At 35.6% G+C, this 22,021-nt stretch overlaps 2 protein-coding genes and 1 pseudogene across 2 annotated transcripts; 1 reads left to right on the plus strand and 2 right to left on the minus strand.

Annotated features, from left to right (window-relative positions):
- Positions 1-1,522: 1,522 nt before the first annotated feature.
- On the plus strand, positions 1,523-13,075 carry LOC132170409 (protease Do-like 2, chloroplastic). The gene is made up of 21 exons (XM_059581390.1): positions 1,523-1,838; positions 2,617-2,796; positions 3,180-3,230; positions 3,990-4,063; positions 4,260-4,323; positions 4,736-4,780; positions 5,778-5,885; positions 6,367-6,444; positions 6,548-6,614; positions 6,841-6,899; positions 7,099-7,198; positions 9,020-9,099; positions 9,464-9,520; positions 10,723-10,826; positions 10,997-11,084; positions 11,196-11,281; positions 11,460-11,484; positions 11,603-11,674; positions 12,131-12,181; positions 12,252-12,312; positions 12,395-13,075. The coding sequence occupies exons 1-21, from the start codon at positions 1,608-1,610 to the stop codon at positions 12,637-12,639; spliced, it is 1,926 nt and encodes a 641-aa protein (XP_059437373.1). The 5' UTR covers positions 1,523-1,607; the 3' UTR covers positions 12,640-13,075.
- A 1,185-nt stretch (positions 13,076-14,260) lies between these two features.
- On the minus strand, positions 14,261-16,715 carry LOC132171345 (probable indole-3-pyruvate monooxygenase YUCCA10). The gene is made up of 4 exons (XM_059582639.1): positions 16,019-16,715; positions 15,667-15,900; positions 14,737-14,862; positions 14,261-14,538 (listed from the first exon to the last, which is right to left on the minus strand). The coding sequence occupies exons 1-4, from the start codon at positions 16,628-16,630 to the stop codon at positions 14,374-14,376; spliced, it is 1,137 nt and encodes a 378-aa protein (XP_059438622.1). The 5' UTR covers positions 16,631-16,715; the 3' UTR covers positions 14,261-14,373.
- Positions 16,716-18,258: 1,543 nt separating this feature from the next.
- LOC132169091 (probable indole-3-pyruvate monooxygenase YUCCA10) lies at positions 18,259-20,063 on the minus strand (annotated as a pseudogene).
- Positions 20,064-22,021: the final 1,958 nt, after the last annotated feature.

A 22,021-nucleotide genomic window follows, 5' to 3' on the forward strand; every position in this document is an offset into this window, starting at 1 on the left:
AAAAAATAAAAAATAAATAAAATATCAAGAAGAATTGAAGAAGCAACATGTCTGATGGGGTGCACTCCGGACAAAGGCGGCTCTGGTACTGGGCGGTGCCAATAATGACGCCATTAAAGGTCCAAATTCCGTATAATGGTAGGGGCCGTTGCTTTGGTTAATTTGACGCCCGACCAAGGCTGTAGCTGTACAGGCTTGCCGGGTCCGACAAACAGGGGAGTTCAGAGAAATACACGTGGTCCTGACCCACTACATTTGTAAGAAGAAATGTATCAAATATCGTTAAAATGTAATTAACAATAATTAATTGTTAATGATTCCTTGTGGATGATAAGTAAAGGTGTACAAACCGAACGATTATAACCGCCTCACAACTGTTAATTGCTAATTGTTTTTGTAGATAATTTAGCGGTTTTATGAGTAAGAAAAAGCGTTAATCGCCTATCCTTTTATATATATATAACATTAAAAAAAAGGTCGTTTAATTAAATACAAGTTAGAGATATGTTTCACCATATTCATTCTTTTTTTGAAACCCAACCCAAAAAATAGGCCAAAAAAAGTGCAAAAGCTCATATATATATATATATATATATATATATATAAAGTGGTTATAAAACCGCCGTTTATTGGTTTGAATAACCACTAGCCGCTAATTATAAAATAACTACTAACAGCTTAAACGAAGCGGTTGCGGTTGACGGTTATTAAAATAAATAATTGCCTTAGGCGGTTATGGTTAGCAGTTTTAGCCAATAACCACTAACCGTAACCGCTTGTACTCCCTTACACGTAAGATTTGGTATGTATAATAAATATATTTAGGACTTAATAGATATCAATATAATTAGAAATTATTGAATGATATAACATGGCAAAGAATTACATTTACATAAGTAATTGTAAATACTCAGATTTTATCCCACTTCTATATACAATTAGGTTAGTGTGGCAATGCTCATAGTTTTTAAGATTTTTTTTCATTTTAAAAAATTATTGATCTAATGATTCATAGATACTGTGATATCAACCCAATTATATAAAAGTGTGATACAATTTGAGTATATGCATATTAGTTATTTGTGTTGTGTGTTACAATATTACTCAATTAACTTTGTATTTGGCGAAAAACTTTCTAATCCAATGTTGTAGCTAATAAGCGTGGAGACTTTGTTGCACGTAAACGTGATACATATTTTTGACATGTCCGGAGAAGGAGAATTCAAATCAGTAACGTCCGCTTATGAGACGTGATTTCCAACTTATTGAATTATTCTCTGAGAACTTGTTATGAATATGATTTGCGGCTGTACATAGGTTTGTTCAAAATTTGATATCCTCAACATGCCTTTTTTGGTCATGTTGGATACTCCAATGCATTGAGTTCATTGGAACACTCAAGTAGCCCATCCCATTTAAAGTGGGCTTTGATTTTAAAGTTCCAGGCCCACTTCTGCTGTAACAAAGAAAAAAAAAAAAAAAAAAACGCAACGCGATTGGTCAAAACCGCCGAGGCGCCAAAAATCATCGACCTAATCCAATTTCGCGAAGCAGAGGATAAGGAAGAACTGAAACTGGAGTTCTGGAAGTGAAACAGCGAGCTTCAAATGGCCGTTGTAGTTGGAAGCTGCTGCTTCTCTGTGCTCAACTCCACCGTGAAATTCCGTGGGTCTCTTACCTCCCAACGCCTCTTCGCCACGCCGCAGAGATCTATTGGCTCTATCACTCCCAAAGCCATCAATCACAGGCGCGGAGCTTCGAGTCCTAAAAGAGGCTCGTCGTCGTCGTCGTCGTCGTCGTCATCGTCATCGTCGTCCAACTATAAATCTAACGGAGAGGTTAACCCTCTCTCTCACTCTCTCTCTTCCTATGTGTGTCTGTGTATTCATGTGACAATTAGGAGCAAATTTGGTGAAAAATGCTAATTTTATTTTTGAAGCAATTATTGTGACATTGAGCATCTAGGTGTGTACGGCACGTGCATAGTGTCACTGTTATCATATTGTATTATTGGTATCTGTGAACATATTTGGAGGTCTAATGGGTGCACATATCGGATTCGTGTAGCAGACATATGCAGTTGGTTAGGGTGCTTATACATGTGTGTGTGTTTGTGTTGTAACAATGGTTAATTGCTAGATATATTTTCCTTTTGATATGGTGTAATGATATATAACATAAAGAGAAAACCCTATAGACGATTGCACATTTGAGGCATTCTCAGAAGAAAAAGAAAAGTAACAGGACAATGAGAATATTAGAAGATAACAGGAGAGAGTATAATCTCAAACATAGGTCCAAGTTGCCAGAATGTGTGGTAGGTTGGACCCTTTTTTTTTGGGATAAGTAATTCAATTTTAGTCGAAAAGAAGAACCTGTGCAACCCAAGTACACATAAAGTATACAAAAGAGACACTCAACTAGGGGGACCAATATTTTGAAGCTCGAAGAACTTTATTGTCTCCTTGCCCATTGGAAGAGAGTGTAAAGAGGAAAAGTGGGAGAGCAAAATTGGTGAAACCTCTGCGTTAGTGCCTCTCGTTGGTGTGATCTATGTATTTGAAATATTAGTTCAAGGTCTTACTTGAGTTTACAATTTTGGTTCACTACATGCAGAAAGAAGCTGTTACACAGAAGAAGATTCCTGGAAGGTCAAACGATGAACGACCTTGTTCATATGCTGATGGAAATAGTGGTAGAGGGGATATCAAACGTTCTCAATCAACATCTTTTAAATTATATGGCACACAAAAAAAAGACAAGAAGGAGTTCCTGTTCGATATGAAGGAACAGCAGGTACATTCTCTATCGTTCAGTTACTAGTGGAAATTAATATACTTCTTGGCTGCAGGATTCTTACAAAGGTTACTCTAGGATGAGGTTGTGTCGATGATTCAATGCATCTTTTTTCATTTTCCTGATGTACGGAAATTTGTTCTTAATGCGCGTTTCCTTGTGACGAACCTTCCACATTATGACTTGGTTCTCAAGATCTAGAGATTTTACTTTCTAAAAATTCTTACTCTACTTATATAATTTTTTACGAGATCTGTTATATCACAAATTTCTATCATCTTTCTCCTTCGTGTATTTTATAAAATTTAACAATTTTAAACAAGTTTAATCGTGGTCATCTCCTTTCACTCTTTTTCCATACAAAGTGATTCCATTGATTTCAGGTAGAACCAGGGAATCTTCAAGATGGAGCTTTTCTTAATGCTGTTGTGAAGGTAAAAGTTTTAAACCATTGTTTTCAACTCATTCTCTGCTAAGTGATGGTGGAGCCGGACATCACGCTTTTCTTGAACTTTTTCATGCATAGTACCTTCATATATTTGTAATTGGGGTAGCTCATATGTGTTGAGGTAACTTCCTTCCTCATATTATGTACACTAAGATGCAAAGCTCATGCGGGTCCTTTAGACAATTCAGTCATTAGACTATATCTAGTACCATAATAACTGATCAGTCCCTTGGCTTATGATAAATTCACTGTGCATATAGTATGACCTCTTGTAGTCTAAAGTATTCTAGCAAAAGTGCTAATTGGATATTGGGGATAACCACTCAAGTTATCTACACAATTTTTTTTTTGGGTATGGGGAGTACCTACAGTGCGCAAAGCCCATTGCTCATTCTGGTCTAAAGAGTTATATTATGTTCCAAGGATGAGTAAAGAATGCTTCCTGAGCTCTTTCCAAAATAAACTGCTTCTGCTGTAAAATTGGGCAAGGTACATAAAACTGCTATATATTTTTTTTTGGTGGTTACAGTTATATCATGCCAAAGGATCCATTGAGGGATGCTGGACTCCTCTCTGTGTAGAGAGAATTTTTCTTTTCACATTAAATATATTCTCAACGTTAGTTCATTAAGGATGATTTGTATGTTTAATGTGTCAAATTTTGTAGTATCTGTCAGTAATTGCATTATAGTTATTTGCTATATATTAGTTTTGATAAGAATTAGTGACTTTGGCATTTGTCTAGGTTTACTGCACCCATACTGCCCCAGATTATTCCCTTCCTTGGCAAAAACAAAGACAATTTACAAGCACTGGAAGGCAAGTTTAAATCTTTAGCTGCTAGTTGCTCTTGAAGAATGTGGAAAGTACTTCAATTAAGTAGTTAAGCCACTTGCTTTGAATTTTTTTTTTTTTTTTTTTATAGTCTTGTGGTTTACTCGTTGTGCCTGTAATTAACTACTGTTATTCACAAAGTCTTATAAGCTTTTTTATTTTGGCCCTCTCTTTTATGCAGTGCTTTTATGATTGGGGATGGGAAACTTCTGACAAATGCACATTGTGTTGAATATCATACACAGGTAATTTACTAATATGTCAAAACACTATGATAAAACCAGTTGCATATATAAATCACTATGTCTAAACTTTTCAAAATACCCATTAAAACAATGAATGCAGCACCTTGCATGTGGAGCTTCTATTGCCTGCTATAACTAGAAGTAGATAGCTAAGATCAAATTCTAACTATGCAGCTCCTGGCATATAACGCCCCAACTTCCTCAACATCACCTGGACCCTTTGAATTATCTTTTCAATGAAGTATTTTCTGTTCAGGAACTAGGGCAGAGATTCACAAGTCCAATTGTTAATTATCTCGGTGTTAATCTTTATCAGATATTTATTTTATTTTCTGTTAGTTTACCTTGTAATGTCTGGGGTTTTAATACAAATTAATTAATTAATTAATTATTATTATTTCAATTATTTCAGGTCAAAGTGAAGAGAAGAGGAGATGATACAAAATATGTGGCTAAGGTATTGCTCCTACAGAAATACTGCTGTGCTTTATGAGTATGTTTCTCAAAAATCACAACATTATGATTCTTCTCGATGATAATTATCTTTTGAGGCTGAGAATCCTACAAGAGTAGTATGATTTTATTTATCTTCATAATATCTGAAGGTACAAAACCACAAACCATACAGTAAAGAGTCATTATGAATTGATGTATTGCATGTGGAACAGAAGTGAGCATGGATGGATTCCCTGGGATTTGTAATGGATTCCATGGATGTGAGTATCAGTGGTTTTGGTTATAAGGGTCCATCTGTTACAAGTTTGTCAAAAGGGATTTAATTCTTAAAATTCTGTGGTTGGGTCAAAGCAAATGAGACTAAAATCAAATACAATTACTGGGATTGAGATTAATTGTCAAAAGACAAGGTTAAAGTTGAATGAAAAAAGTAAGCCAAGATTTATATGGGATAAAATTTGTTTTGAATGAACATTGTCTTTAATGACATTTGAGGTATTTGTTTACAGCTGATGTACCTTTTGACCAATATTTTAGGCAATATAGGATCGTTAACCTTTTTGATGATTATGCTTTGATTTGCGATGTATAGCTGAACTTGTAGTCCTTGAGGTCAACTCAATCTTGTTAATTTTTTACAGTCACGCTAGTCAAGCAAGGTGCTGAGTTGCTTGGACTGAGTGCTTGCTTAAGTTTTTCAGTTTCAGATGGTATGGTCCTTATGGTACATTTATAAGATGGTATTATACTCCTAAGTTGCATCATATGTGTTTTACATTAATGGTTGTTAAGGGACTTGGATGTGCTTGGACTTCTATAACTTGTTTTGCTTCTTATCTGATAGGAAAACCAAATTGAAAACCAAATCGGAAGATAATTTTTAACCACATAACTGTTAAAGGCTATTGAGTAGGTCCTCAAATTTCAGTCAAGATGGTGCCAAGCTTATTCGCTTTGATAGAGTTTAGTTTACTTATTCACAGTGATCTTATCTACAGGTTTTAGCCAGGGGTGTTGATTGCGATATAGCGTTGCTTTCAGTAGAAAGCAAGGAATTTTGGGAGGGAGCAGAATCACTCAATTTTGGGCGCTTGCCATGTCTTCAGGTCTAAATTACCCCATTTTGTTAGAGGCATGTTGTCATGTGTACCTCATTCTTCAATAATCAACACGCCTTGGGTTGAGTTGTTCACCTTAATTGAAAGGATGATTTCCGGTTCAGTATAATTAGGACATATAACCAAATTTCATAGCTCTATTGCATGATAAAAGTCTATATTTAGCATTTAACTAATGATCCTCTGAACTCAAAGAACTCTATCCGTTGTATGATTAAAAGCTATATTTGTCCACCTAATCCAAACTTGACATCAAATGTTATAGGGTTGAGTATAGCTCCTTTCTCTTAATCTATACCACTTGTGCTAAGGTTATTTAACTTGCATATATTATGGAAACGTGAAAAATTGCTGCTATTTTTTGAAGATTCTTACTTCATAGAAAGGAAATCCTCTTTATGTGTGCTGTAAACATCTATTCTAGGCAAATCTATTAAACTGCTTTTTGTGCTGCTTTATCAATGGGTAGGATGCAGTTACTGTTGTCGGATATCCCCTTGGAGGGGACACCATATCAGTGACAAAAGGAGTTGTATCACGCATAGAGGTTTGATTTCTAGTCACTTTGATGCCCTTGGTTATGTCTATCCCAGATTGCCATTAAACAAAAATATAATATCAAGTTTCTTACCAACTCTATCTATCATCAGGTTACATCATATGCCCATGGATCATCTGATTTGTTAGGAATTCAAATTGATGCGGCCATAAATCCTGGTGGGTAAAAAACTTAAGTTTATTTTCTTAATCCTTCCAAGTCGAAACCTTTCCAAATAATGCATTTTCCTTTTGGAAGGCGCTTGTATTCAACTGCTCAAAATATTACAAGTTATCCCCCTTCACCCCCTTCCTTTTTCCTCTCAGTATCATTTTTCTTTTTGGTAAGCCCAAACATTATTCCATATCTGTGTGATGGCAACTGCTTATACTTGCTAGATTTTAGGTAATAGTGGTGGCCCTGCTTTCAATGACCAGGGGGAGTGCATTGGAGTGGCATTTCAGGTACATTTTGTGGCGCGCTATCAAAGTTAACATCTGTTATGCCATGCCATTTTCTTAGTTTTATTGATCAATAATTCTCTGTAGCTTTTCAATAATTCTCTGTAGCTTTTGCTCCTGCCTGGTGCAAAGGCCACTTGTTTTTTTGTTCGGATGCATGTGTTTTTTGGTCTATTATGTTTTTATGAGACATTTCCTTTAGGTTTACAGATCTGAAGAGGCTGAGAATATTGGATATGTAATTCCAACTACAGTTGTGTCTCATTTTCTTGAGGACTATGAAAAGAATGGGAAATACACGGGTGAGAAACTCTTCTTGACCTTCATCTATATATAAGGCACAATTAGGGTTCTTTTTTCTGCAAGATCTATGTATTTGTAGGCATTTTGGATAAGAATGATACTGCACTAAAGATCGAGTAAGCAGAAGGCATTATTTATTTATTTTTTATGTCGGGGAACCTATCCAAGGCAGGGCCCTTTGGACCCACCCCTGCAGAGTAAACCCCGGTCCCGTGCACCGCACCCTCAAAAGTTTTCTTACACGGAATTGGTTAATTCACTGGCTTTTCACCAGGAGGTGTGGCCCCAAGAGATTGTTTGCACCCACAAGGTGTTGAACCTTGAACCTTGAAGGGAGCAAACCTTAAGACCAAGGCCTCCACCACTTGGGCTCATATCAATTTAAGGATGTAAATTCATGTTTATCTTTACATGATTCTCAAAGTGTCTTAAATTCTAGTCAATTTAATAGGTGAGGCTACTTATTCGAAGACTAACTTGTCAATTATACTTTGTACGCCTAGCTACTCTATAAAGTCATATTTTATTCACCTGTGGTTTGGGTCCAGTTTGATTCGTTACTGTGTGTTTAAAAATCGCACTTTATCTCTATTAGATCACATCCAATCACATCTTTGAATTTTTTTAGCTCCAAATCTGTAAAACTTGCATGTGTAAGTCACTTGCCTCAAAAAGAAAGTTCAGAAAATATAAAGGCAATCACATTCCAATCTAAATACATTAAACTTATGAGTAACACCAATTCTCGTTTTTCCAGTCTCTTAGATTTTATGGATTCATCTTCTTTTAGTTCTCCCTAGTTGAGGGCCTTTCTTGTATACTTTCTGTGTACTTGGATTACGCCTGTTCGCGCTTTCTAATAAGAAGAATTACATATTAAAAACATTTAAATTATGATTAAAAAGCAAGTACAATCAGGTTTCAAGTGGGTAAACTATAACTTTTTGCATCACAGTTGACAGTTTGAACTCAACCCAAACCATGGTGGATTTAGCCTAGCCATTCCCTTTTGGCTTTTATGATACTTCCCTGCTCTATAAATCTTTTGGCTTGTTTGCTAGTTTTTTTTATTCTTGTTTTGTTTCTTAATAATTAAGTCAATGCTTCTTGTCACTACCATTTTCCAGTAAAGCTGTTTTTGATAAGTAATTCAATCTTATTAGAATGCACAAAGGAGTGCAACCTAAGTACACCGAAAGTATACAAGAGAGACCCCCAACTAAAGAGAAGAAAAGTTTTGGAAAATTAGAAAGAAAGAGCTATTGTAAGTCGCTATCCAAACAAAAAGTGATTTGAACATAATAGTTTTTAACTCTAATAGTGTTCTTTTACGATTTTCGAAGCTTTGAGCATTACATTCTCTCCAAAATACACCACATTAAGCACAAAGGAGCCATCCTTCAAACATTTATATTGCAGCAGCTTCCAACCTGACCTCTCTAGCTATCCAACAATTCCATCACCCTTCGAAGCATGACCTACTCTAACCCATCCAATAAAGCTGTTGTTTCTTCATAGGAATTTTTATTGTAGAGATTATACATTTGTTAATGTCTCTGGGTCTTTGTGCTTACTTGTAATGCACATGAACACTTGATTTATAGTTAGACATAAGCAAAGATAAATGCAACTGAGTTATGGAAGTAATAGATCTTACTAGCATCAATCCCTTTAAATATCGATGAGCCACATGCAGCTCCTCCTATCACTGGTTTTACTCTCTCTCTCTCTCTCTCTCTATATATATATATATATACCCAGTAATTTAACTTGGTTTGACATGAAAATGTCCTAATAATATATCAAAGATTAACTTTCAGGTTTTCCTTGCCTTGGTGTATTGTTGCAAAAGTTGGAGAATCCAGCCCTACGTGCATGTTTAAGAGTACAGTCTAATGAGGTATTATGTCTATTTACCTAGTTTAGAAGGGTTTCTTGAATCTGCTGGAGTAATATAAAGTTCTAAAAATGTTTTCAGAGATATCAATTGCTATGAATTCACAAACACGATATCAATTTTTATCCTTATCTGCAATGGCGGAAGGCTTGGGGGGCTTTTCCAAAATGTTCTCCAAATGTTTTTAAAAATACCCCTATAATTCTAAAATCAAATTTTTACCCCTTTATTTAAAAAATTTTTTTTTTTGTCCCCCCACATCTAAAATCTTAGTTTCACCCCTATCTGTATGTGAACTTGGTAGCCCTATGTCTGTCAATTAGTTTAGGTTTCTCACATGTCTCCTCACAATATCTGTCTTCTGCAGGGTGTACTGGTACGGAGAGTTGAACCCACTTCTGATGCAAATAATGTGTTAAAGGAGGTGTGTTTGCCATTTGCAGCTTGCAGAACTTGATAAACTGAATTGCACTTTTACATTCTAAAACAGTCACCAAAAAGGGTCCTTGGATCATTAGTGCTTCTCAACATATATAGCATATTAGATCTTATGTTATGAATACTTTGGAAGCTGTTTTGAAATAACTATGTAAAGTCAAAAGCTACAATTAGGGGTGAGCACGGGTCGGATCGGGTCGGATATTGAGCATTTTCAGAACCTGCCCCGCAGGTTGCGGGTACTAAAAATGAGACCCCCAACCCGGCTATAATCAACAATATCCGCTGGGTTTTGGGGTTTGCGGGGCAGAGTGGGGTGGGTGATGCGGATTTGGGCGGGTGACGCGGGTTTGGAACCCAAGACTCAGAGAGCTGCAGACGAGACCGCTAGAGAGAGAGGAAGAGGGAGAGGGAGAGGGAGAGAGCCGCAGGAGAGAGAGAGAGAGAAGCGCCGATGAGAGTGAGGTGCAGAGGAGAAGGAAGAAGAAGAAGAAGAAGAAAAAAGAGAGGTGCAGAGAAGAAGAAAGAAGAAGCAGATTCTGGAGAGAGAGAGAAGAAGAAGAAAATGAAAAATAAGAAGATGATGATGAGAGGTGGCGTGAAGTGAAGATATGATGGGTTATTGTGGGTATTAGGTTTTTTTTTTAGGGTTGGGTTATATTGCGGGGCGGGGCGGGTACCCGGAAAATTTTAAAAATGATACCCGCAATCCGCCCCGCCATGTGCGGATATCCTAATATTTAACCCGAATCTACTTTTTTGTGAGGGAAACCGGGTGGGTCGGGTTCTGCGGGTATTTGCTCACCCTAGCTACAATAATAGGAGAAAAGCCAATGGCAATAGATGTGTTAATAGAAGAAGCTCTTAAGTTAGCTCTGGTGTCAAAGCATAATCTTAAATGGGGCATTTTGATTTAGTTTGGTCCATCTTGGACTACAAAGCATAATCATATAAACTATGGACATCTTTACTGCATTATCCTTATTTTTGCATATGTGATTCATAGTTGAACAATTTTTGTAATTGTTCATAGTTTTATTGACCTAATAGAACAACCTTGCCTAAGATAAAAAGAAAAGGCTAATATGCTATATGCTTTTTCAGATTTGGGTGCTTTTTTCCATAGCATTCCAAAGAATGCTGACTACTATATATGTTAGAAACTTTAATAGTACTTGCTCTTTTCAGGGGGATGTGATTGTAAGCTTTGATGATGTTCGTGTGGGATGTGAAGGAACAGTGCCATTCCGATCCAATGAGCGTATTGCGTTTCGCTACCTCATTAGTCAAAAGTAAAGGGCCCTACGTCGAGAATTATTTAACTAAATCTAAGACTTGTTCTTTCTTTTTTTTTTCAGTCTCTTCATGCCCCTGGACATCCGTGATGATTCTTTCCTGAAGTTTTTTTTAATGCCGTATCCATGATTATGTTGTCATCTTGAATAATGATTCTCTTGCACAGATTTGCTGGTGATGTAGCAGAGCTTGGTATAATTAGAGCAGGAAAGTTCATGAAAGTTCAAGCGGTTTTGAATCCTCGAGTGCATTTGGTATGCGATTAGAATATTGATTCGGTATTTAATGATGGAATGCATTAGTTTCACTTGTAAGTTTCATGCCCCGATGCTAATTAGTTTGGTTCCTTGTGTCCTTACTTGAAGGTTCCCTATCATATTGATGGAGATCAGCCTTCTTATCTAATAATTGCTGGTTTGGTGTTTACCCCACTCTCAGAACCACTGATAGAGTATGTTTTTTGTTTTTGTTTTTGTTTTGTTTTGTTTTTTTCAGTTCCTGGCACTCAGCAATGTATAAAACCTCTTCATAGAGCCATTTTCCTTTTTCCCGTAAACACACACACAAGTGTTATTTTTGAACATTTATCAATTCTGATGACTAACTAATGTTCTGTTTTTTTTGGTCAGTGAGGAGTGTGAAGAGACTATAGGGGTAAGTTGTAAATTGTAAAGGACACCTTTAAGCACAATAGTAGTCCAAATTGATATTTTATTACCAAATTGCATAATATTGGTTTGAAGTTTGATTAGTTGGTCGTTCTTGTGGTTAGTTGAAACTACTGGCAAAGGCACGTTATTCCTTGGCGAGGTTCAAAGGGGAACAGATTGTGATCTTATCACAGGTTAGCTACATGCTATGTTCTCGAACAATAGGCATGGATTATTGAGATAATGGTTGTACTCTACGAAAAATCCTGTCATACATGTATAACTTAATGCTATTTTCTTCTGTGCTTCTGTCATTAGCTCAAAGAACTGACAGAGGTTCTGTGTCATTATTATTTCTTCATTTCATTAGAGAAGAATCATATCCCATTGCATTGAACCACCGTTCTTCTAGGAAATTGATTTTTTTTTTTTTGTCCTTTTAATAATGTTTATAGCAACCTTTCGATGGGTGGCCCTTTAACCCAAGGGGAAGGGGATTTACTTAGATTTGATACTAAACCAAGGTGGACAAACCAACAGCGAGTCCAACCTAAGTTAACCCCTACATACTGTCAGCCACTTTAATACCCCTATTGATTACATGCTCATGTTTGTAGTACAGTTTCGCTTATCTTCTTTTACATTCATAGGTCTTAGCAAGTGACGTGAACATTGGGTACGAGGATATGAGCAATCAGCAAGTAAGTTACATAGTACTTTGACATCCACTGCCACTTTCATATAAATATACTCAGACAAAAACAATTGCAGGTTCTGAAATTCAATGGAAGTCGAATAAAGAACATCCATCACCTAGCACACCTTATAGATTGTAAGTGGTAACATCCCTTGTCTGTTTCCTGTCCATTCTTTTCTTGCTCTCATTTCTTATGGTTATCTCTGACCTTGATCAGCATGCAAAGACAAGCATCTAGTTTTTGAATTTGAAGACAATTACATTGCTGTTTTGGAGAGAGAAGCAGCTACTTCTGCTTCATCCTGCATTCTCAAAGATTATGGGATCCCATCAGAAAGATCCTCTGATCTGTTGGAGCCATATGTAGATTTATGGAGAGACAACCAAGCAATAGATCAGGATTTTGGGGAGAGCCCGGTTTCAAATTTGGAAATTGGCATAGACGGACTCCTCTGGGCATAGTTACCATATGTTGAGTGGTAAATCTTAAATTTCTTATAGCAGCCATTCTTGGGAAGTATAGTGGCCTAATTGGTTACTACTCCACAGCATGCGCTCTTTTTTCCTGCTGTAACATTCTTTAGGTCTTTCTTTTTCTTTTTTTAATTTATATTTTCCCGGGGGGAGAGGAATTTGTAGTGAGGGTGAAGTTTTGATTGTAACAATTTTCTACATCTATTATTTCGAATAGGTAGAGCATAGTAGGTTACAAGGTATTTTTATGGGCCCCTGAAAGCAAATGATGTAATGGTAACTGCCCTCGACACAGCCACTTAGAGCCTATTTGAGAAAGGCACAGTAGGCACTTAAAAAGAGCTTTTTAGTACTTTAAGAAGTTCTTTGAGGCAAAAATTGTTATGTTTGGTAAAAACCTTAAAAAGCTTTTTTTTTTTTTTTTTTTTTTTTTTGTGTGGCTCTAAAAAAGTTCAAAGTTACATTTTGGTAGAAGCTTGAAAATGAGGATTTTTCTAAGAAGCTTTTTTAAGCTTTTTCTATAGACAAAAGTGATGTAACCCTATCAATAAGAAAGCATGGTTGATTATTATCTTCAAACCTTTAAAGGTCTAGGTTACCTTTATGAAACTAGAAGCCTAGGTTCTTTTGCGAACCTATTCGATTTATCATTTCCTATGTTTTGTGTTTTGTCATGATGACCCAACAACCATTGTGATGTTTTGCTCCTTGAGCTTATTCACCTGGTGCATATGGGCAATGAATTTGACCTAACAATCCAACCCCAACAGAAAACCACTACCATTCAAAAACCAAAATCCAACTCACCGTCTATACCCAAAACTAAGCCACCATCATCAAAAAACTCAAACACACTTGTGCCAAGGAGACTAAGAGCTTGTTTAGAATTGTATTTAAGAAATAAAGCTTTTAAATAAAATAAAAAAATAAAAAAACGTTTTTTTGACAAAAATTTCATTTTTAAACTTTTGTCAAAAGAGTGTTTTGATTATTTTTTGGCTCTTAAAAGCGCTTTCAGTTTCGTTTACTAAAAACGGGTATTTTTATTTTTTCAAATGAACTTTTTGAACATTAAATTCATTTTTCGGTCTCTAAAATACACACCCAAAAAAGGCTCCAAATCGGAAACAACTATCATAAACGATTGCAATGCCGACAGCAAAGCGATGACTGTCGAACGTCAAGGAAGTTCATGACCAACAGGTTCTTGTCCTTCCAAATGGCAACAAGAGGGTCAAAAGAAGTGGGTCAACTTTCGTCTTCTTTTGTGGCTCAAAAAGAGAAAGAAAGAAAAAGAAATCGTGTTTTTGTTTGATCCAGATAAAAAAAGATAGCCAATTCACGGTTGGCACACAGCCACTTGGCATGGATGGATGGATTGGATGTTGTGATTTAGGAACCCAAGCAGCTATCGAAAGAGACGAACTGCCACCCGACATCAAATACAAGAGAGGCCCAGTGACACTGCTCAAAACTGTAAGGTTGTCAGCCACAGCCGCGTCTATTTTTAAATTAATATTCCTCCCCCAACTTCATCTAATTTAATTTGCTTCTCGGGTTTCCAAATCCCAGTTTCTATCGAGGTAAGTTGGCAATATCAGATCAGTAATTAATAAAATTCTTTAGAGCATAATGAGTATTATTAGCCTCATCGTCCACAAAGACAATTCACTGAAAATAAAAAAGTTTATTTCAGAATTTTATGCGGAACATGACATTTTTTTACAAGAGAGACTTGATATGATCAGCTATATTTTGTGCATCAGTGCTAGCTCCATAAATCCCTTTTCTTGCAAATCCGACGCAGTATAACCCTTTCTTTCCCTTCCAATGATTAGGGTAACTTGGCTTTGGAAGCCCGTCCTCGTTCAAAAGATAATCATCTCCCTGCTCAACATAATACGACATTTAACATAAGACACAAACATGTCTCAATACAACTCAAATTTAACGCGCAAAAATGAAGTTTAACAATCTTTCTAGAAAGGAGTACAGCTATTGTAGAACATCTTTTTATGTTCTTTTTTTTTTGTTTGAGAGACAAGATTGGACAACTTAATAAGTAATCAAAAGAAGTAGCTTTACCTTGAGCCACAAGCTCGTAGACCTCTTGAAACCGGTACAGAAAACAATTGTGTCAAATGAACGTGACTTGCCGTCCTCGAAAAGTAGCTCCTTCCCACTCATGCTTGCTATTTCTGCTGGTATCACCTGCGAATACATCATACCATGCAGGGCCAATCAACAACTCCGTTATTAAAAGAAATAAGAACTGCTAAATTTTTGACACAGTTTATGAATCTGATACAAATTTAACACTAAATTTAAAAGTTATGATTGATGAGTCTGACTCATTTAATTAAATGAGTTTAGTTATGATTGACTCATATAATTTTATATCTATGCTTCGACACAACTCAAACTCAACATGTAACGTAATGACATACAAAATTAAAGGATTAGAGTTAAAATGTTTGATCCGTTTAATTAAATAAGTCGAGTTATGGTTAATCTATATAGTATTTTATATATGTCTCGACACGATCTGAACTCAACATACGAACAAGAATTGCCAACCCTATGGATATGCCTCATTTGCTTACGTGCTAAAGCTGCCACCATTGATTTCGTAACTTTATTTTTATTTTTATTTTTCTTAGCCATGAAGACTTGAGGGTCAACTCATCGGCTTTTATCAGTTTAGGACTTTGAAGGTCAAAAGTAGTTAAACCACTTATATATTAGCATGGAGTGTAGACTGAGATTTTCTATTAGAGAATTACTTACTTTAGACATTTATTCTGAATAGTTTAAAATGCATAATTTATTTCCTCTTTTAAAATACTCAAATTTTCTATAAAATTCATGATAACAATTTTTTAAAAAAAAAGAAGCAAAAGAGAGATTGAAGTAAAATGCTTTTTACTCAACCACCAACATGGTCACCAAACTTAACTGTGAAGTTATGATTAAGCTGACGATCGACCTAAATAAGTTGAAGTTAAAACTCTTTACCTGAATTTCTCCGGCCTTGATCTTTTCATAGGCTCCGACGTCGGCCACCGGATACTTGCCGTACTTATCCTTCATATAGAAAGGACCCTCACTAGGCCTTCTTATTCCATACTTGCTCAGATCCCCATAAACCACCTTGCTCATCATCACCATCAACGAGTCCACCGTGCCTACCTCAAATCGCTTCAATAAAACTAACCCCATGTATATCATCTCCCTTGACAGAAAATGAACCTGCATATATATATATACATATATAAATTTTTAGGTGCAAGTTCACTCGACCCAGATAATTCCGGTTTATAAAAAAAGAAAAGAAAAAACAGAGCAAGGATTGATATGGTATTCATACAGGGCTTCGAACAATAATGTAAGTGTTGGCACCATGATTGACAAGGTCCAAGGCGATTTCCATTCCAGAATTCCCAGACCCAACAACCAAAACCTTCTTGCCGTTGAACTCCTTCCCAGATTTGAACTGAGTAGAATGAAGAATCTCACCGGAGAAAGTGTCCAATCCCTCAATCTCCGGCGTATAAGGATCTGTGGCTTCCCCGGTCGCCACCACCAAAAACTTCCCGCGATAATCCTCAACCTCACCGGAGCCTGCATTTCTTGCCTTCACTTGCCATGTCTTGGAGACCTCATCGTACTCTGTGGACTCAACGGTCCTCCTGTGCAGGGGATTAATGTTGAAATGGGAGACATAGTCGTCTAAGTATTGGATGAACATGCTTTTTGGTACGTACGTCGGAAAAGACGCCGGGAATGGCATGTGGGGGAGTTCACAGAATTGCTTTCTAAGGTGGAGCTGGAGACGGTCGTAGGCATATTTCTTCCAGAGAGAAGCGAAACAATCTTCTCTCTCGAGTATTATGTATGGGATTGATAGGCGGCTGAAGCACGCCGCCGTGGCAAGCCCAGATGGGCCAGCTCCGATGATTATTGCTACTTGTTCCTGCATTCTACCAGAGCTCCCTTTTGTTATTGCAGAGGAGGAAACATGGATGATAAGAAGGGCTGTGGAATTGTGGTTTTCTATGCATCTGGTTTTGTTTTGTTTTTGTTTTTATTTTTTTATTTTATTTTTTTTAAATATATATTTTTGTTTCCTTGGATTGAAAGGAAAATTAAACGAATGTAGTTGTCATCACTCGAGAGGGTACAGCAAGGATGACCCAGATTTGATTTGTAATAGCTAGGTATGTGGGGGCCAGCCAAATCTTGATTTTTATTAAATTATCTTACAAAAAAATATCTTCAAATTAATTTTAGAGTCATATTTCTCGAGTTTCATGCATATTAAAGTTTACAATAATTTTTGACACAACCATGAATCTTAACATAAACAGAAACAAGAAATTAGTGGGTTATGGTCGAAAGGTCTAATCCATTTAATTGGTTAAAATTTGACATATGTCATAATTTTATACATATGCTTCGAAACGAGATATTAGAGTGATAATTTTTTACGCAACTCGTCAACTTAACATGAAATTAGATGATTACGATTGAAGTGTTTAACTGTTTAATTAAATGAGTCAGGTTAAAATTGACTTATATACTCTTATACTCATGTTTTAACACGACTTGAGCATAATATAAGAACACAAATTGTCACCCTTATTGCATACTGATTAGCCTGAGTAAACCAACTATGATAAGTCCTTCCTTGTATTCACTTAAGTTCTTATAAAGTAATTTTTTTTTTTTTAGTACCTTCTATGTTTAAAATTTGTAATACAACTTAGTTACAATATAATGCATAGTAGAATGTGGAGCAAAGTGGGTTATATGGGTCTAAAGTTAGATATGAATAACGCATATGATAGGATGAAGTGAAATTTTTTGGAGGCTGTTATGTGGTGTTGTGCCAAATACCCACCTAAATTAATAGGCGAATAACTGGTGCGTTTTACTCGCAAGTGCACGATATCAAAACGATAGTATATGGTGCAAGTATGAGATCATTCCCACGAAGATTGTTGATTTTGTTTAAAACTGATTTTCCAAATTAATTTGCCAAATTGTCACCAATGTTGAAAGAGATAAAGATAATGAAAAGGTTAGAGATTTGATATCCACCACTAATCAGACTAATTAAAATACAAATACGCCAATGTTTCAATCATGTTGATGTATTTAATGCTTGTCAACATAAGAGCATGGTATCTACTCCTTAAGCTATCGATTTCCCTAAGCAATGAATTATGTATGATTTCTACTCTAATTCTTTTCTTTCCTAAAGGATTTAGCATTGTATCTACTAGGTTGTTCTTTAAGGAAACATAAATTTATAGAAATCAACAAACATATGAAGCTTAGGGTATGGGATCTACTTCTAGTTTCCCATATTGATTACCCCAAGAACTCATGATAAGATTATTTTGTTACTTTATTAAATCTAAGAATCGGTCATCCAAATCCCAAGTTTCTATCAAGGTAAGTTGGCAATATCACACCAGTAATTAACAATACTAAAATACAATTCTTTAGAGCATAATGAGTATTATTAGCCTCATCGTCCACAAAGACAATTCACTGAAAATAAAAAAGATTATTTCAGAATTTTATGCGGAACATAACATTTTTTTACATGAGGGACTTGATATGATCAACTATATTTTGTGCATCAGTACTAGCTCCATAAAGCCCTTTTCTTGAAAATCCGACACAGTATAGGCCATTCTTTCCCTTCCAGTGATTAGGGTAACTTGGCTTCGGAAGCCCGTTCTCGTTCAAAAGATAGTCATCCCCCTGTTCAAAATAATACGACATTTAACATAAGGAACAAATATGTCTCGATACAACTCATATTTAACACGCAAAGATGAGCGGAATCCGCGTTTAACAATCTTTCTAACCAGGAGTACAGCTATTTTAGAACATCTTTTTTCTCCTTTTTTTGTTTGAGAGACAAGATTGGACAACTTAACAAGTAATCAAAAGAAGTAGCTTTACCTTGAGCCACAAGTTTGTGGACCTCTTGAAATCGGTACAGAAAACAATTGTATCAAATGAACGTGACTTGCCGTCCTCGAAAAGCAGCTCCTTCCCACTCATGCTTGCTATTTCTGCTGGTATCACCTGCGAATATACATCATGCCATGCAGGGTCAGTCAACAACTCCGTTATTAAAAGAAATAAGAACTGATAAATTTTTGACACAGTTTACGAATTTGATACAAATTTAATACAAAATTTAAAAATTATGGTTGGTGAGTCTGATCCGTTTAATTAAATAAGTTTAGTTATAATTGACCCATATAATTTTATATCTATGCTTCGACACGACCCAAACCCCAACACATGACATAATAACATGCACAATTAAAGAGTTAGGATTAAAGGGTTTCATCCGTTTAATTAAATATATCGAGTTATGGTTAACCTATATAGTATTTTATACGTGTCTTTACACAATCTAAACTGGATATACGAACACAAATTGCCAACCCTATGAATATGCATCATTTGCTTAGGTGCCAATGCTGCCACCATTGATTTCCTAACTTGTTTTTTTTTTTCTGAGCATGAAGGCTTGAAGGTCAACCCCTTGGCATTTATCAGTTTATGGACTATGAAGGTCAAAAGTAGTTAAACTACTTATATATTTGTATGGATCGTAGACTGAGATTTTCTGTTATTAGATTGTTCAGAATTTAGCGGTCAAAAAAATGGGCTACGAGGATTACTTACTCTAGACATTTATTTCGAATAGTTTAAAATGCATAATTTACGACTCGGGATTGGCGAGTCACCTCTTCCTCTCTTAAAATACTCAAATTTTCTATAAAATTCAGGATCCCAATATATATATTTTTTTTAAAAAAAAAAAAATGCAAAAGAGAGATTGAAGTAAAATGCTTTTTACTCAACCACAAACATGGTCACCAAACTTAACGGTGAAGTTATGGCTAAGCTGACGATCGACCTAAATAAGTAGAAGTTAAAACTGTTACCTGAATTTCTCCGGCCTTGATCTTTTCATAGGCTCCGACGTCGGCCACCGGATACTTGCCGTACTTATCCTTCATATAGAAAGGACCCTCACTAGGCCTTCTTATTCCGTACTTGCTCAGATCTCCATAAACCACCTTGCTCATCATCACCAGCAACGAGTCCACCGTGCCTACCTCAAATCGCTTCAATAAAACTAACGCCATGTACATCATCTCCCTTGACATTTAGGGTCAAGTTCACCCGACCCGGATAATCCGGTTTATAAAAAAAGAGAAGAAAAAACAGAGCAAGGATTGATATGATATTCATACAGGGCTTCGAACAATAATGTAAGTGTTGGCACCATGATTGACAAGGTCCAAGGCGATTTCCATTCCAGAATTCCCAGACCCAACAACCAAAACCTTCTTGTTGTTGAACTCTTTCCCAGATTTGTTTAATTACCGTATAATGCATCTAATTAACATTAAAATTCAAAATCTCAAAAGAATATTAAAAAAACAATAATTATGCTAAATTGTAGTCTATGCTAGCTTCTTCGGCAAATAAAAGTCATTCATTATCAATTTCCATTGAGGATTTGTTTGGGTTTGCAATCTCAAAAAGTGGGATTTAAAAATAATGATTTGAAAATATGATTTTTAAAGACCCAGTTAAACGGTTGACAAAATTATAATTTGACTTTTAAAATCGTAGTTTAGCTTTTAAAATTGTACATTTTAAATCGCAATATTTTAAAATTGTGCATTTTAAAACGTAGAAAAATTCTCTATGTCTTCAAATCGCAATGTTTTAAAAACACAATCCCAAACCATCTATTTTTTTACGATTTGGTTTAAAATCTCACCTTTTGTCTTTAAAATCACAATGCCAAACATACCTTGAATATTTCATTAATTTCCCCTCAGTATAGTTATCTACAACAAAATCGTACTTCATTTTATTTAAATTTTGTATTGATAATGCTTGTAGCTGAAAAAAAACTCACTTGATAGATTCATCTATTATTAAAATAAACAAACAGTTATTTGTAAGAGAAAAAAAAATATCTCTTTAAATGTGAGAAACCATAATTAGTTTTGATATACAAATATAAATAAACTATGAGTAGTGTTATTGACCATATTTTTATCTTTCTAAAATTAATGTGATTTTTTAAAATACTATTGAATTTTGACAATTTTAAAAGTTACATTAACTTAAAAAAATAAAAATAAAAAGGATTGTTGTAACATCACTAGTAACCTACGGCCTCAATTAATGAAAGGGCCCACCACATACTGAGAAGGCCAACTACATCTACATGGCCAACACCCAAAAAAAAAAAAAAAAAATAGGATCATCTCCAGTCTATTATGGATCGGAGAATATTTAGTTCATGGCTAGAATTTCTTCTTAGAAATTTAAGAGCTATAAATAGGACACTTGTCCCACTACAAAAAAATAATAAAAATAATAATATTTCAGATTAAAAAAATAATAATAATAAATTAACAAAAAAATAAGCCACCCCTTCTTGGCCATAGGAGGTGGCTTGACCATTTCATTTTAGATGGGGGTGACTTGAGAGCAGAGACGGAGGGAGGGGGGGACCGGCTGGGGCCATGGTCCCCCCCCCCACTTCCTTAAAAAATATATTACCGATTATTCAAATTGCTATAGCTAGCTTCCAAAAAGTCTCTATAATTAATACATGTTTGCAATGACGTTGCTTACACATAGAGACGGAGGGAGGGGGGACCAGCTGGGGCCATGGTCCCCCCCCCCCCCACTTCCTCAAAAAAGATATTTTAAGGAGTAAAATAAATAAATAAATTATACTGGTCCCCGTCCAAAATAAATTGATAGGTCTCGGCCCCCCCAACTCTCCTCCACCTGTTGGTTCTTACTTCTTAGGTTAATCATGGGGTTTTCTTTTGGTTACTTTTTAAATTGTTTGGCTTGGAAATTTGGTTAAGAATCAGAAAAGTTTATTTATTTATTTTTTTTTTTGCTTCATAGATTGGCTGTCGGCTTTGAAATTTGGAAATTCCTGTTGCTACTTGGAAATTTCTGTGTTTTTTGTTGTTATTATTTTCTTTATGTATGTATGTAAATCTTGGATCTTTTCTCTGTGAGGATTTTTGATTCTTGATTTGGTATGGTCGTATGAGAATTTTTGATGGGTTTTTATAATTAATGCCATTGAGAAATCTCTAGTTTCTTTTTGAGTTTTTGTTCCACCCATTGAATTTTAAGTTTGAAATCATAATGATTTAGAGAATTTTGATTAGGTCCGAATTTGGGGGAATTTTAGTAAGAAGCTAAATTCCTAAAATTAACTAGGGGCTTTTATGTGTAGTGGATTTCTATGCATGATTTAAGATCCGGGTTGTTAGATTAATGGGTTCAA

The sequence above is a fragment of the Corylus avellana genome, chromosome ca2, assembly GCF_901000735.1.
Source record: "Corylus avellana chromosome ca2, CavTom2PMs-1.0".
NCBI lineage: Eukaryota > Viridiplantae > Streptophyta > Magnoliopsida > Fagales > Betulaceae > Corylus > Corylus avellana.

Bases quoted from the DNA above. Each gene is read 5' to 3' on its own strand.
- LOC132170409 (XM_059581390.1), top strand. From the start codon at position 1,608: ATGGCCGTTGTAGTTGGAAGCTGCTGCTTCTCTGTGCTCAACTCCACC. The intron at 11,085-11,195 runs GTATGCGATTAG...CCTTACTTGAAG, and splicing joins TGAATCCTCGAGTGCATTTG to GTTCCCTATCATATTGATGG. The intron at 12,313-12,394 runs GTAAGTGGTAAC...GACCTTGATCAG, and splicing joins CCTAGCACACCTTATAGATT to CATGCAAAGACAAGCATCTA.
- LOC132171345 (XM_059582639.1), bottom strand. From the start codon at position 16,630: ATGCAGGAACAAGTAGCAATAATCATCGGAGCTGGCCCATCTGGGCTT. The intron at 15,901-16,018 runs GTATGAATACCA...ATATATATGCAG, and splicing joins ACATTATTGTTCGAAGCCCT to GTTCATTTTCTGTCAAGGGA. The intron at 14,539-14,736 runs GTAAAGCTACTT...TATGTTGAGCAG, and splicing joins CTACGAGCTTGTGGCTCAAG to GGAGATGATTATCTTTTGAA.